General features: G+C 38.9%; 1 protein-coding gene across 1 annotated transcript; it reads left to right on the top strand.

The window, feature by feature from the left end:
- Positions 1-270: 270 nt before the first annotated feature.
- Positions 271-13,706, top strand: LOC139721633 (exosome complex component RRP45-like). Its single transcript, XM_071632963.1, has 12 exons — positions 271-356; positions 2,102-2,196; positions 2,883-3,002; positions 3,412-3,514; positions 4,506-4,643; positions 6,457-6,539; positions 7,291-7,423; positions 8,195-8,283; positions 9,293-9,439; positions 10,919-11,160; positions 12,295-12,385; positions 13,562-13,706. The coding sequence occupies exons 1-12, from the start codon at positions 294-296 to the stop codon at positions 13,704-13,706; spliced, it is 1,449 nt and encodes a 482-aa protein (XP_071489064.1). The 5' UTR covers positions 271-293.
- The last annotated feature ends 2,386 nt before the right edge of the window (positions 13,707-16,092 follow it).

The following is a 16,092-nucleotide window of genomic DNA, read 5'->3' as shown; positions in this document are numbered from 1 at the left end:
TATTTCTATTTTTTTTTTTCTCATTTCTAAAATGAAATCCTTCACAGTATACTTTTGTTTATCCTTTAAATCATTTAAAAATTTTATCGTAGTTAATTCAGGACATTTTTTTATTGATTAAGCCCTACTCTCTTAATTTTTCTTTTTTACATTGTAATTTGTAAAGCCGTCTGACAAACTCTGATCTGGATCATCCACACACCATATCGATACACGTACACACAAACATAATACACACACCTGCCTACTTTGCACACGTGAGTGCGTCAACGCATGGGACACACACTACCACCATGGCTACACCGCTGTCGAATTTAGAGCGTGACTTTATTTTAAAAGCCATCGAAGACTCACGGGTAAGCATATAACAACAATTTACTCTATTGAGTCGAAATGATATATTTTAGCAAAGGATCCTTATTAAGTTTAATGCATTATGATAATACACGTCAATGTAATGAACTCGAAGTTTGGCAAGAGACCACACTCACAGTCCCACATGTTCACGTTTATGTTTGTGCAGTTTCCCATTGCTGTCACTCGTGTTGTCTGTTTGTTACAGTAATAAATTTTATGTTTGTTTGTTTGTTCATTTCCATCTGAGAAGATGGCTGGATAACCCATATTCAGCTATGCTAAGCTGGTCTTCCATGGGGTCCAGTTGGATGTGAGGCGGGACCACTTGGGTAACCGCAGCAGCGACCCCATACGGACAAATACGTACCGTAAAACAGCGCCCCGCGACGAGGTTACACTTGCACGACTTGGGTGGTTGTTGGTCACTCACTGTTGCGTGTTGGTCTTTTTCTTTTTTAATAATTCAAAGGGCCATTAAAATTTACTAATTAATAGTAAGAAGGAAAGGAACCAAATGTGAACGAATTAGAACAGAACTTGTTTGATTTGATTTGAATTAGATGAATTAATGAGAGACCACAGAATAGCACAGGCACAAAGCAGCAATCCTTCATTACATACAAGAGCAAAGCAACTAGGTTTAGATTCCAATCTTCTCGATCTCTCTCCGCGCAATAAACACTGGTCAGCGCACCCCCTGTCCGGTTGGCCCCTACAAGGCCTAATAACTTAACTGCACCAGCGACCCCAACCCGTCTGGTTACAGCGCCCCGCACCGGGTTACTACTAGTACTAATTAAGGGCAGTTGGACGTGGACAGTACCCAAGAAGAAGAAGAAGAAAGCTGATTTTGCTACAACACGCATTTCCCATAGACACTTGCCCGAGCCTTTCGAGTATACTCGGAACTTGTCCTCAACAGGTTTAAGTGGCATTGTATGATGTTTGAATATAAATTGACTTGAGAAGTTTATGGAACTAAGCTAAAAATGTAGTTGTTTTTAATCTGTTAGTTAACTAGGGGAACCTATATAGAAAGCAATGTAAATTTACAAAATAGAGGACATAAATCAGCATTTGCTCCAGTTGATCACTAAATAATAATTTTTTACTGGTCGTACCTATTGATCGATACTGGTACCGGTACACAGTTTGTTTTTTTAAGTGAGCTAATGAAGGAAAATTTTTTTCACCTTCAGATCATAGAATTCAGGACAGGAGTATCATTATCTTGTCAGCTGTCATGTGACATTAGTTGATTCAAATTGGATCATGCCTTGTTGCTGGAGATTTATGATTAATTTTGATAGTCAATTTTTTTTAGCAATTGCTTAATGCTTTTCATAAGGGTGTGCTTTGTGTTCGTGGGGCATATACGAGAGTACAAGGTAAATGACACTGTAGAGCCAGCTGAGCCATTGTTGCATTTATAAATCAATTTCAATGCTCTAAACTAGTTCTGATCTTTGAAACATAAATTGGGAATCAACATTATGAGAATGTGGAGGTAGTGGAATGGTGAAAACATAATTCTAGATTAGATGAAGTTACTTACCTGAAGTGCATGACCATTAACAGTTGGTCATTTTGGAGTCCTTTGGGAATATCTAAATGATCAGCTGTGTAATGTCACGTGACTGTGATGTCATGTTCCATAATTCTTCCATTTTTTTAGTGTTCTTTAGAACTCTTAGAAAAGGGCACATAACAATCTTTGATGAATGTGATTATATTTTGTTCACAGCGACTTGATGGGAGGAAACCCTACGACTACAGGCAGCTCAAGATTGAGTTTGGAGTAGAGCGAGGATGCTGCATGGTTCACATGGGTGACACAAGGTATTCTTGTCTTTTTCCAATCAAGTTTGTTATTCCAAATCATCATAAAATCAAAACTTTGATTCAGAGATAATGAAAATTAAAATGTGAATTAAACTAGGATCACCCAGATTCAGCTGCAGAAATGAGATACAGCTGTTCTTCCTTGGGATCCCCTGTTCACAATATCAGCTTGTGTACAATATATGTTGAGATCTCAAGAAGATGGCAACGATATGACAATGATACCCCAGCAAACAAACAAATGATACCATGAGGTAACACCTGAAGATCAGATACAAATCACAAAGCTACATTGTACTTGTCGCAGTCAAAGAGGTTAAAAAAATAGTATGTTGGTCAAAATGCTTGTCCAGCAGTGACTGAACAGATCATAGAGTTGCAGCATTATAGTGAAATCTGTTTTCTACATTCTATGTCAGGTTATGTTATTGTTTTCTTAGCCTTTCATCTTTACTACCCTGTTGAGCCTTTGTTTGTCACAATAGCATGATATGTCCACAAGAAAGATGAAATTTTATAATTTGTACTGATTGTAGCTTTTAGTATATGACAAAAACAATTCTCTTATGAACTGCAGGATTACAAAATGGTACTCTGATTTGTGTGCATTTGGTATGATTTTTGTCACAGGCAAGTAGATTGAAAGTTTCGTCTAGAAATTAATTTTCTTGAAACTCCAACAGAATTCTAGCTCAGGTGTCGAGTGAGGTGGTTGAACCGAAGGGAAGCCGACCCAGTGAAGGTCAACTCTTTGTGAACCTTGAACTCTCACCCATGGCCTCGCCAACATTTGAAGCAGGAAGGTAATGTCCAGCCGTCCATATTACTAGCCCACTATTTGCATTGTAGTGGTCATACATGTTGTAGAATCGAAAGCAATCACATTGCAAAGACTATTGCAAAACCTGAAACGTTTGCAGCTTGAAGCTTCGTGAATTGGAGTCAATGGCATTTTTCACAGCATGAAACTGAACATGGTGGTATACAGCATTGCATCGGCAATCAATACATGAAATTTGCATTGTTCATTTTTGTTTATGTAATATTAGAGAACCTCAGTTCTTTAAACAAAATAGTCTCCAGACTGATTGATGATTGTTTGTTGAACATGTGTCTGTGTGTTACTAGGAATGTTATAGATCGATTACAACTACATGTTGTGACTGTTTGGTCTTGTATTGAGTTTGTTGTGTTAATTTTTTTGCTTGACAGATTGTCTGATCATGGTGTGGAGCTGAATCGGTTGTTGGAGAGAACGATTAAAGACTCCCGAGCCGTAGACCTGGAATCTTTGTGCATCGTGGCAGGAGAAAGGGTAACCTTGCTAGATAGTATATCATTAGTATTATTTCAATATCATTTTCATAATCATCATTCAACAATATTTGGTTCAGAGCTTCAAGTTACTACCTGCTTGTCCTCCAAATTTGTTTTTTATTCATCTTCAAAGTTTAGCCAAAAAGTGCATTGATAATAAAAATAATGATAATTGATTAGATAATAAAAATTGAAATATCTAAAGATAAAAAACTAACAAAATTGAAATAACTAAAAGTCATAACAGAAAATGAATAGTAAATTTTTCAAGGATGTAGTGTATTGATTGTGTAGATGCTGTATCATAACAAAATCAAACATTGCAACTGATTGACAAATTGCCCTACATCGACGTAAATAGTACTGAAATGATCAATGTCTTAGTAGTAGCCATGATAAAAGAAATCATGGGCGTACATACTCGAGCAGGATTCGAACCTACAACCTCCTGATCTACGGACAGGCGTCATCTCCACTAGACCACCGAGCTTTCGCCCAACAGCAAGTGTTGGTTCCAATCCTTATAGCATGCAGCGGATACTGAGTAATTATTCAAATAATTATGCAGTACCTACTGCATGCTCTAAGGATTGGAACCAACACTTGCTGTCGGGCGGAAGCTCGGTGGTCTAGTGGAGATGACGCCTGTCCGCAGATCAGGAGGTTGTAGGTTCGAATCCTGCTTGAGTATGTACGCCCATGATTTTTTTATTATGGCTACTACTAAGACACTGATCAATTCAGTGCTTATTTTTTGTCGATGTAAGACAATTTGTCGATCAGTTGCAATGAAAATCTTCTCGACGGAAGAAATTCATGAATTTCAAAAATCAAACATTATTTGAATTTCTCTGATATTTATTATTCATTTTATTTATGATTTATTAGTTGATTAATTCATTTATTCATGTGTTTGCTTATCATTTGATGCATTGTTTGATTTCCTTTTAACTGCTCCTTGTTGGCATTTTCTGGGTACTGTCTATCAGGTGTGGCAAATCAGACTGGACGTGCACATCTTGAACTTTGATGGCAGCATACTGGACTGTGCCAGCGTGGCTGCAATAGCTGCACTCTCTCACTTCCGCAGGCCAGATGTGACTGTGATAGGGGAAAATGTTACCATTGTGAGTGCACTTTGTAATTGTTCCATCATTACATTTGCAGTTTTATTGTTACTCAACGTAGCATTTAGAGTTTTACTGATACAGTGGAAACTCGATATAACGAGATGGTCGGGACCGAGTCATTTTCCTCGTTATAGCCGATATCTCGTTATATCAGTAGGCATAAAAGAGGGCATAACATAAAGACATTAATTTGCACATGTGGGACTACCCATCATATTTCAATCAATACTGTGATAACATGATATTGTGTGAGGGAATTACTCACCTTTATGGGTAAGAAGATGTTTTTCACCAAGGAAATCCAATATCAAGAATGTGTTTCTTATTAATGATTGTAGATGTTTGAATTTGTAAATTTATATAGCTTGCGATTGCATCAAGATCGTCTGTGGATTGGTATGTGGTTATCGTATGGGTGTGTGTTGTGTGGAAAGCTTGAATATGGTCTGCACAATGCTGTGTGTGTATATGACACATTCTGTATGCATTATGACTGCGTGTGTGTGAAGATGGGGAATTCCCTACGTAGAAGGCCAATCACAGCATCAGATTGCCTCACACCTGCTAAACGTCATGATGATGTCATGTATACATATGGCCGTCCCACCACATTTTCTGCATGTATCAGTGTGCGCGCACACACACACACACGTACAACATGCAGTGCTAGCTGGAGTGCACTGAAGAAAATGATTATGTGTATACAAGACAGTTTTTGGCGCATCAGGCTTTCCAATCTCGGAAGATGATAGCACAGGCGAAGTAAAGCTTTACCGAAGGCATTTTGCTTTACCTCGCTATAGCAGGTTTGATTGACTATGTTTTTCTTTGTTTGGAAGTCACAAAATTTATCTCGTTATAGCAGTAATTTCGTTATAGCCGATCTCGCTATAAGAGTAGCATTTTACATAGACTTGTGTGGAAGGAAATTTGGGACCGGGAAAATTTCCTCGTTATAACCGATATCTCGTTATAGCAGTGTTCGTTATACCGAGTTTCCCCTGTAATTACATGTGTGAAGTTTCCCCCGTTAATATGGATGTTTGTTACTTTGCCTTAATTGTCATATAAAGTGAAGAAAAAAACTGAAATACTTTCATTCTTCAGGAACATTGTCTTGGCAAATGAATTTCAACTTTCCTGGTGTAAATGTAGATAACATTTTATGTTTTGGAATAGAATGTGATATGATTTTCATAGTTTTGACAGTTTTAGCTGTTGCTAACAATTTTGACAGTTTTAGCTCTTAATTTGCTAAAGTTTGAGTGACATTTAAAAGTAATTATTAGATCAGGACTTTGTAGCTATAATTTCGAAATCACATAATTCATAGAATAGAAAAACAAAATCAAACAGAGCAAAAATACTAGGCAGTTATAACAAGGTGTTAATTCATGTAATCCCGAAACACAAATTGATAGAACACTTTGCTTTGATGCATGATTGACTAAAGGAATGTAGCATCTCAATCCTGAGGAATGATATCTTGTGATGGGTTGTGTTGGACTCTCTTGAGACTGAAACAAAGGATAGACCAAATAGAAAGTTTGCTTGAGAGGATTTTCAGAGATTACGTTTTGCTGGTAGGTATGTTTGAATATGGCATACTGGGTCAAATGATTCATAACCACCATCAAATCTTTTTCTCAAAATGTCTATCTTTCTCTCTATTTTCCTCTCTATCTCCATCTCTTCATCTATCCATCCATCTATCTATCTATCTATCTATCTATCTATCTATCTATCTATCTATCTATCTATCTATCTATCTATCTATCTATCTATCTTTCTATCTACCTCTGACCCCCAGCATTCGCCCCTCGACAGGGACCCTGTACCTCTCAATATCCACCATATGCCTGTCTGTGTCACGTTTGCATTCTACCATCAAGGGTGAGTGAAAAGTGGAGGCACTAGGAGTCATGTCGGTTTTTTTGTTTGTCATGTGGGTCTCACATCCAAAAGTTATACCTGCCACTGAGTTCAGTTCAACCAAGTCAAATGCTCTTCAACTATATGTACAATCCTACAGCATGAATTTGCATAATGTGGGGACATGTTTATTTCATGACCTCATTTTCATATTAGTCTGTTCATAGAAGCAAGCACCCTCTTTAAGGTTTCACTCATCAAAGTTACTAGGAAGACATGATCAACAGTCAGACTTGGGAGTAGAAAATAAGAAGACTGCAACAATCTGTGAGGTCACTTTGGGATAAGGCTATCAAGCAGATCTAGAGAGAATTTCACAAGATTTCATATTTTATGGACATTATTTTATATTATATTATTCATTATTATTTTATATATCATTAAGGCATATCACTTTATAGATGAAAAGGTAGGTATTTCAAGAGTATTAGAGGCTTCTAAGCTAGGAGTATGTAAGAGTGTTTGACTTGCATCTAACACAGTGGAACACTTGGTACCCCCACTTGAGTGCAAAAGAGAGTTACCGCGCCCACACCCACAATGTGCATAGACTTTTACACAATGATCTTTGTGAATGCTTCATCCTAAATATTAGTAGCTGTGCATTCAAACAAATTGCTCCCCTGCTGGTGAAGATATTTCAAAGCTGCTGCTCATCTTCAGGGCTTCTCCACTCACTCAGAGCCATCCGACTGTGATTTTGTTTCGACAGGACGTATCTGTTGGTAGACCCAACAGAGAAGGAGGAGGCGGTCATGGAGGGTACCGTGGTGATTGGGATGAACGTCCACCGGGAGCTGTGCACCATGCAGGTCACCGGTAGCATGCTGCTTCTCAAGGAACAGGTGCAGTGATGGGAACCAGTGAATTTCCCGCCGCAAAAAAAGAGAGAAATAAATAAATGAATAAACAAGCAAACAAACAACCCCCTTTAAAACAAATGAACAAACAAACAAAAAGCTTTTAAGTGTCTGTACAGTACTGGTTAAGGTGAGGATTCAGATTGTAACGTTTGGTGAGATATTTAGAAACTGTCGTACTCTATGAAATGTTAAAGAGCATACAATTCTAAGGGGAATCAAAAGTTTATTTGATGAAAATCAATTTTGAAATGACTGAGATATCTAAAAATAAGGAAAAACAAAGAGATCCTTATGAAAGTCATGGCCTGTCAATTTTGTTGGGGTCACTTTTTTTGAGTATACATCCCCAAAAAGTTTGATTTATTTTTTTTTTTTGCTGAACAAAGGAGACAATTATAACTAAAACAGAAAAATTGCAACTTTTGATATAATTCACATGGTAAGCACATGGTGTCATGTAGCTTGAGTGAATATCTACCTGAAAGATGCCTTATAAAGACATTCCAAGAAAACACAGTTAAATCTATCCATCAGAAATTCATATCAAATTTTGATGTTTGCATTTGTGAGAGTGAATGTTGTGGTAAGCTGCCCTTTCTGTTATACAAATTTAGATGCTTCAACAACCAGCTATGTAGATTACTGTCATCTGTCATAGTGGCTAATGATAAGGAAAGCTTTAGGGGATTCATATTTATACTACATTTAAATGATGATTGCGTGTCACTAACTTGACGTTTATACCCAATGCAGATATTGAGGTGCTGCAAGATCGCTGTTGTGAAGGTGTCTGAACTCACCGACATCATCAAGCAAGCATTGGAGAATGACACAAGAGCAAGGTATCGTGAGCTCCAGAAATATTTTGCAGCGATTACTGTAAGGTGATGTGTAAAAGGCACACCTTTATCTACTGTATACGCCATATATTTCGCGAGTCTAAATTTTCGCAAATCGGGAATTCCCGACGATTTCGCGAGTAGTCAAATTTCGCGATCGTGGAGTCCTGTACTGAACAGAGAAATGTACATGCGTAAGTCGCATTCACATCGGGATCAGAGTCAATATTTTCGCGCGTCTTTAATTTCGCGAACAGCACCTGACTCGCGAAATTCGCGAAATATTTGCCGTATACAGTATATAGGGAAATACCAAGAGTGGGGGTGCACCTCAAATATGAGCACACAAATACTGCATACGCCAAATATTTTATTAGGTTTTTATTTTCGTGAATTTTGCGAGTCAGGTACTATTCGCGAAATTGAAGACACACAAAAATACTGACTGTGATCCCCATATGAATGTGACGTACATGTATACATTTCTGTGTTCTGCACAGTACTCTACGATCGCGAATTTAACCACTCGCAAAATCGTTGGGAAGTCCTGATTCGCGAAAATTTAGACTCGCTAAATATATTGCTATACAGTATTGCTCCTAGTCCCTGAATGGGTAGAATGCTAGCTAGATTTGTCTCCAGGACAAATATTAAATTCACACAGGTGAGCGGAAGCTCGGTAGTCTTGTGGATACGACACCTGAGTAGTAATCAGGAGACTGTTGGTTGGAGTCCAACCCAAATATGTATGCCCATGATTTTTTGTCATGGCTATTACTTTAACACTAAGTAATCTGTGCCTGTTTATGTTGGTGAAGAGAAGTTTGTCAGTCAGTTGCAATAAAACCAACTAACTTGATGCAAGAATTCGTACATATTTGAACAGAAGTAATCTCGGTGTAGAGCAAATCTGCCAGCCATGTAATCGTGGTTAAATTAAGTGTACATAATCTAGGTTGGCGTGAGTTATCTCTTTTCATTCCCTTGTACTCTGCAACGGTCATGCCACCAGAGCTGAGGGTAAGAAGTGTGGCTTTGCTGAGAATCACCCAAAGAACTTGATAACAGCCAAAATCATTGCCGAGCAGCTGGTTGACACCTCCGGGCTAGAGGAAGAGGTCAATGACCTCATGGAGTCGGAGGAAGCAGTGGAGCATGTGTATCCTTTCTACGTACAAGGGTAGCCTGTGGTCGCAGAATTTGCCCTGTTGTGCCTGGTAACTCATTTAGATTTGTTTGGAAAACCATCAGAAAGCAGTGATTATGCTACCAAGAGAGGGAAATCGTACACATGGCGAAAACTTACATATGTAGATACCTAAGGTATTGGGGTTTCAAAATAATCAAGGTTTTAATGTTCATGTCAAGGAAAACGACTGAAAATCAGTTCACAATGAAGACACATTTTTGCTTCGGTTAGGCATGTTGTTTGGTTCAGAGGGATTCAATCGAGATGTAGGTAAAATCCATTCAATTTCCTTTGATTCAATATTAATATTGTTTTATATTACTCTTATACATGCAGTTGTGGGAAGGAGGAGAAAAAGAAATAAAAATGGAACTGTCATTACAGTATCCTGCTAATTACCTAATTTGCTGTCGTCACAATGTGACAGAGATTAAGCTGATGATTAGCTCTCACTGAAAATATTTATGAATGATAGATAATGCAGTATTCTAGTGCATCACATCGCCAATTTTACCAGTCTTGTTTCCTCCGCCAAGTGAGGAGGTTATGTTTTCGTTACCGTTGGTTTGTTCGTTAGTTCGTTAGTTCGTTTGTCCGTGTGCAAAATAACTCAAAAAGTAGAGAACGGATTGGGATGAAACTTGCGGGAAAGGTTGAGAATGACACAAGTAACAAACGATTAACTTTTGGTAGTGATCCGAGAATTTGTGGGGAATTTATGAAGGATTTTTGATATTTTGGCAAATAGGGTCAATGAACTTGGGAGTTCAGGCTGCGCGTATTTGAGGTTTGCATGTGCGCACTATAAAGTGCGTGCTCTAGTTTCTGCTAGGGCGAGGCGCGCCGTGCAGCTAAGGGTTTGTGACGTAACAAAGGCTTCTATATTAGGAAATCGGGCGGTACGTATCTATATGGGTGGAAATCACTGATATCTCTATGGAAGAACAAGATCAGTGGTGGAGCTGCATGCTTGGCGGAGGTCTGCGCTCTCAGAGTGCTTTTCTAGTTTAATCTGCACTGGTTAAAGAGACATTCTGTTGAAGATACACACTACATGCTTTGAAGCACTACATGATCTCTCTCCATACTACATCACCAAGCTGGTTCGCCTGCACACCCCAGCACTCATTCTGAGATTATCCTCGCAACTTCTTTTTCCACTATGCCTGTCAAAACTAGGACATTTGACAATTTACGAATGTTATGTTCCATTTTTATTTTTAAGTAGTATATTTCAATTTCATATATATCTAAATATACATGTTGCTTTTTAACATAGTGTTATGCTGATGTCAAGAACATTGAGAATTATCTTGGATAGATATTATGCACTATATAGATCGCAGTAAAATATCATTATGTCATGAAAGAAAAGCAAGAGAACATTTTAGGGATGGCTAAGTGGAGTCAAGATTCCTTAACAGACTGCTCCCAATGTACACCACACAGAGTTAGCAAACCAGCAGTGAAGGAACCTGGGATGGCACAGATCGGGGAGGGGCTCACCAACTCCTGGATGGATGATGAGGATGAAGATGAGGAGGAGGAGGAAGCTGAAGAAGAGGAGGAGGAGGAGGAGGAGGAGGAGGAGAATGGTGACAAGGCTGGGGAGGAAGACCTGGAGGGAGAGGCTGGGTCTGAGGAGGATGACAGCGTTCCCGTAGCAACAAAAACAAGCCACAGAAGAAAAGGTAGACTGTTAACAGCTGTAGAATGATGATAAAACGGGTCTAGGGCAATTACCCTCTGGGCAATTACCCCCAGACCCATCCCCATCCCCTGACCCTAACCCTAATCCTGAGCCTAATCCTAACCCTAACCCAAACTCCCAACCCTAAACCTAACCCTAACCCTAATCTTTACTCTAACCTTATCACTAACCAGTATTTAGCCTCGGAGGGTAATTGCCCTGATACGGATAAAACTGATGCAGTCCCATGTGTATCAGTAAAATAACATGTAGATGCATTTGATGTAATGTCTGTCTAGCTAAGTCCAACTGGTGTTTTCTTGATCCCCACAATCTCATGAGCTGATTGTCATTGCTGTGTGAGGAATACTTGAAAAATGCTGGTTAAGTTCTAAAAGTCACTGAACTTTCCCTGATAGACACTATACTCGTAGTATTGTGGTGTACTCTCAATACTTTGCCACAGCTTTGAGTGATGTCCACCAAATTCACACCATAGGTTCATCACCTAAAGATGCTGGTCAAGTGTGAATATTAGAAAAGTCCAACAAGGTCAGAGGTCAAAAGGTCAATGAACTTACATTGAAAAACATTTTGCTCGCAAACTACAATTCCTTGTTACCTTTAGGTTTGCTTCGCAGTAGTACCTGCTGACCTCTGCTTCCACAAAAGTATTCCAGAGACATGGCTGCTAATGAGTTCTCGCGGAGACCTGTGGAGGTTGAGACAGAACCACTGACTTATGTAGAGTTCGTGCTGTTAGAAGATAATTTGATTACCTGTAGTTGGTCTTTGAGCCAATTCCCAGTAACCTAGTAATGTGACATAGAGCTTTGTTAATAGCTGATGTTTGAATGATAGTAACTTAAAGGTACTGTAAAAGTGGAAATTTTCGCGGTGTTGAAATTTTCACGCATTTCGCGCAACAAAAAACAAGCGCGAAAATAAAAGCACGCGAATATTTTTGCATGCCGTATGTTCCAGTGGTTGATGTCTTGATTCCGCGGAATTAAAAACACGCGAAACTCTTTTCGTCTGGCCAAGCGCGAATAAGTAGTCGCGCGAAAATATCCACTTTTACAGTAAATGAGCATTATAATGATGTGCCTGTCCCACTTTCACTGTCCTCGTACAGAGGAGTCTGTCTCCAGGGGATCAGATGGGGAGAGTGAGGAGGAGGAGACGGTCACCCTTGGAGGTGGGGAGCTGGAACCACTCCCAAACAGGTGAGGGGTACATCTTCATGGGTTGCCATGGTAACCACTGAAGAGGAACTTTCTATCAGCAAGTAACCAAAGTTAGCATAAAAAAAAAAAACAGTGATGGGAATAAAAAAAGTAAATAATGTAAACAGTGAAAATTAAGGCATGGAAGAGTCCACCATTCTTCCTTATTTTTGAGAGAATGATGACTATTTTCATTCATAGCTATCTTCCTGTGTAGTGTTATTTAGTGTAGTGTTATACTGTATACATCATATATTTCGTGACTCTAAATTTTCGCGAATCGGGAATTCCCGACGACTTTGCGATTGGCTAAATTTGCAATCGTGGAGTCCTGTACTAAACGGAGAAGTGTACACTCATGCGTCACATTCACATCGGGAGCAGAGTCAATATTTTCGTGTGTCTTTGATTTCGCGAATAGCACCTGACTCTCGAAAGTCGCGAAAGTAAAAACCTCGCGAAATATTCAGCGTATACAGTAATCTTGCATAGTGTTCTGTGAGAACCTCAAACTAGGCATTTCAGTGCACCCTTGTCTTGTTGTTTGCTCACACACAAATTCCTGCACATGTGCAAATACCCACACAAATTTATGGATATTATTCAAGATGGTACAATATTAATAGGATATGACAGAATATAATTCATGTGATGTTTTGATGTGTTTGAGTGTGTTCTACATGTATTCATGTATTTACCCAGAGAGAGAGATAGAAAGAGAGGCTTGATAGGGAAGTTCAAATAAATGTGCGAAAATATTTAGATGTTGGATTTATGTAGAAGTAAGATATGCAGGACAATACTGTAAACCTGTTATTTTTGCAAGGGTTTGATTTTCATGAAATCACTGTTGGGCCCAAATTTAACAACACACGAAAATATCGCAAATGGACAGGCATTATTAGTGCTGTTACGCTGATACTTGGTGTCGAATTGCAAAAACAACGAAAATGTCTGTAACCTCATACGCAAAAATATCTGTGTGCAAAAATTACAGCTTTTACAGTAATTCAAATCATGTAGCTTATTGAGAAGTATTAAAAAATAATGGCATATTGTTTACAGAAGTGGTGATAAGTAGCTGTTCATGACATCACAGTCACATGACCAAATGTTCCCCTTTGAACCAATCGTAAATGACGTCACATTTTCATTCTCCTGTCTGTCGCCCACAAGGAACAAGTCAACATTGCCATCGGGTGACCTGGACTTGACAGCGGCGCTGAAAAAACCCAAGGTCGAAAAGTCATCGGCAAAACCCAGTGGGAAGATGGGGAAGAAGAAGTGGAAAAAAGGACGGAACATCAAAGATGGGACATGAAGAGCCAGATTATAGAGAACTTTGAAATATTTATATGACACTTATCCTGGATCCAAGGGTGAAACTTCCTCGTGCACTTACCTCTGTATGGAGTCCGGGTCACAGTGCTTAGATAAATGCATATATTTTTAGATGTACAGACTATTTTGGAAGTTTTGCTTGCCAAGAATCCAGATTACAAAACCTGAGAATGGTCAGGACATCAATAGTGCCGTAGATCAAGTTTTCTCCCTGTGAAATTTGGGGGGATACAGCATCGAAGATTCCCTCTTGGACTTTCAGGGCATGGTTGAGTCCATTGCAGCCAGTGTGAAGGGTTATAAAGAACAAAGAAAGGGAGATGACAACAGTTTTCTCTCTCATCTTGATGTGAGGTTTCAGGAAGGTGTTATTAACTCTTTACGTGCTACGTTTGCACGCCCTACTCAGTCGACGGCGTGCCAACTTCGCATATTCTGCTCAAATGCACAAACCCACCCAAACCGATCAATAAACCGCCAAATCCCACAGTACAGTGAAAGTGTTTCATGCAATTCCATTCCTGTCACATGTAGCTTGCATTTTATGTGGTGCTTGGCTATAAGGTGGTGTTCCCTACTGGCTTTGCGAGTAAATTCTGAATTTCTGTCACTGTTTTGTGTGCAAAAGTTATTCCTGTACAATAATGTAGCTACTGTTCATTTGAAAGAAACACTATCATAGATTTGTCATACAATCTACATCAAAGCAAAGCTTGGCATGTTCTCTACAGCTGTATTACATGTCCAGGGTAAAAAAAAAAAAAATTATTTAAGTTAATAGATTTAAAAAAACAGAATGTTTCCCTAAAGCATGACTATGTTGCTGTCTCAGAATAATGTGGCACACAGTGGGTTTACACCATGGCACATAAAGAGTTAAGCCCAAGTTACGCAGTCGCATACGTTGAGTTATGTCTGCCACGGATAGACATGGATAAGTGGATGCAGCACAGTTGCAGGCATCCGCAGGGAAGTTAGTAGACGTAACTCTCTGTAACTGATCCGTAATGAAATGCAAAATTATGGCGCCAAGCCTGCAAAATTTTCAAAATTTTCAAAATTTTACAGGGAATCGCCATGGATCCAGACTTATGCAAGTAACCAAAACTAAATGTTAACTCTCCGTAAGTGAAGGTAATTATCTGTAGCTTGGACGCAGACCATTCGGGAAAATTTTTCCTTCCAGGAAGGGATGCGTGGGAGCCTCGCTGTGATTGACTGGGGCATTTCAGCTGAACGTGTCTATAGCAAACCAATGTCATACTCCTTAAATGAATGACATCCCATTGTAGTGTTAATCTCAGATTGCATGTCCTGAACCAGTATGCTGTCGCTGATACATTGTAGATCAAACTTACTTACTTGAACACTTGCCATGTTACCAAAAAGTTGCATCACGATGCTCAGCAAACCCTCAAACAACAACATAAAACAGGTTGCCATTCTTTCTTTAAAGGAGGTTGAAATGTCTATTTTCGTTTTTCGATATGTGGTCAATTCACCATATTTTCTACATGATGTTGAGAATACCAAGCATTCTAGATGAAAGGGGGGGGGGGGGGTATGGAGCACTTGTGGGATTGTCAAAGACACAACTTAACCCAAAAAACAGCAACAGCAACCAAATAAACAAAGAGAGGCAAACTGTCATGTCATGATTTACTCGGGTAACTGCACTTTATAAACCTCCATTTCTATATTGGGTACAATGCATAGCATCAGAGTACATACTACCCCATTCCCTTACAGTTTGTGTATTAAAGTATACAAGATGGTAATTTTCATGTGAAAGTGAAAGTACACTAAACTGTGGAGCTACAAACAGTTAGGTCCCAGTAATAGTCGGCAGGCTCTTGTAGTATCACAGGCATTTTGAGCCCTCACTTTTCAGAGTGCCCACAAATTCTGTTATTCAATGCATATGTGACGATCAAGTCTCGATCAACCCAATACTGCAGAAATTTGTATGTTCTCATTTTTTATCATTGTTATATCCATTTGCTGCTGCAATCTTGATTGTCCCACATCCCAAGGTCTTGGATTAAGATTGGAGATTGACATTAAATGATATATCAGTCAATTGTAATAGATTTTCTTATTGCCTCACTGGATTCTTCTTTTCTAGTAGCATTATTTGAAAAATGATTGATAAAATTTAGTCTTAGCAGAGCTTTTTGTTGAGTCAACATGTTCTGTGTGTACCTCTGTCGTGACTGGGCAAATACTGTAAAAGTGGATATTTTTGCACAACTTATTTTTCACGTTCGGCCGGATAAGAAGAGTTTTGCATGTTTTTAATTCTGTGGAATCAAGACATCGACTACTGGAACATACGGTAAACAAAGATATTTGAGTGCTTTTATTTT

The sequence above is a fragment of the Diadema antillarum genome, unplaced genomic scaffold (genome assembly GCF_040938485.1).
Source record: "Diadema antillarum isolate AM-2024a unplaced genomic scaffold, OU_Dant_1.0 scf00000146, whole genome shotgun sequence".
In the NCBI taxonomy this organism is placed as follows: Eukaryota; Metazoa; Echinodermata; class Echinoidea; order Diadematoida; family Diadematidae; genus Diadema; species Diadema antillarum.
This window is presented reverse-complemented; position numbering and strand designations above follow the sequence as displayed.

What these genes read in the sequence shown, in the direction of transcription:
- LOC139721633 (XM_071632963.1), top strand. Translation starts at nt 294, where the DNA reads ATGGCTACACCGCTGTCGAATTTAGAGCGTGACTTTATTTTAAAAGCC. An exon ending in GCATCGTGGCAGGAGAAAGG is followed by an intron (nt 3,515 to 4,505) that starts GTAACCTTGCTA and finishes ACTGTCTATCAG; the next exon opens with GTGTGGCAAATCAGACTGGA. An exon ending in GAGAATGACACAAGAGCAAG is followed by an intron (nt 8,284 to 9,292) that starts GTATCGTGAGCT and finishes TCATGCCACCAG; the next exon opens with AGCTGAGGGTAAGAAGTGTG.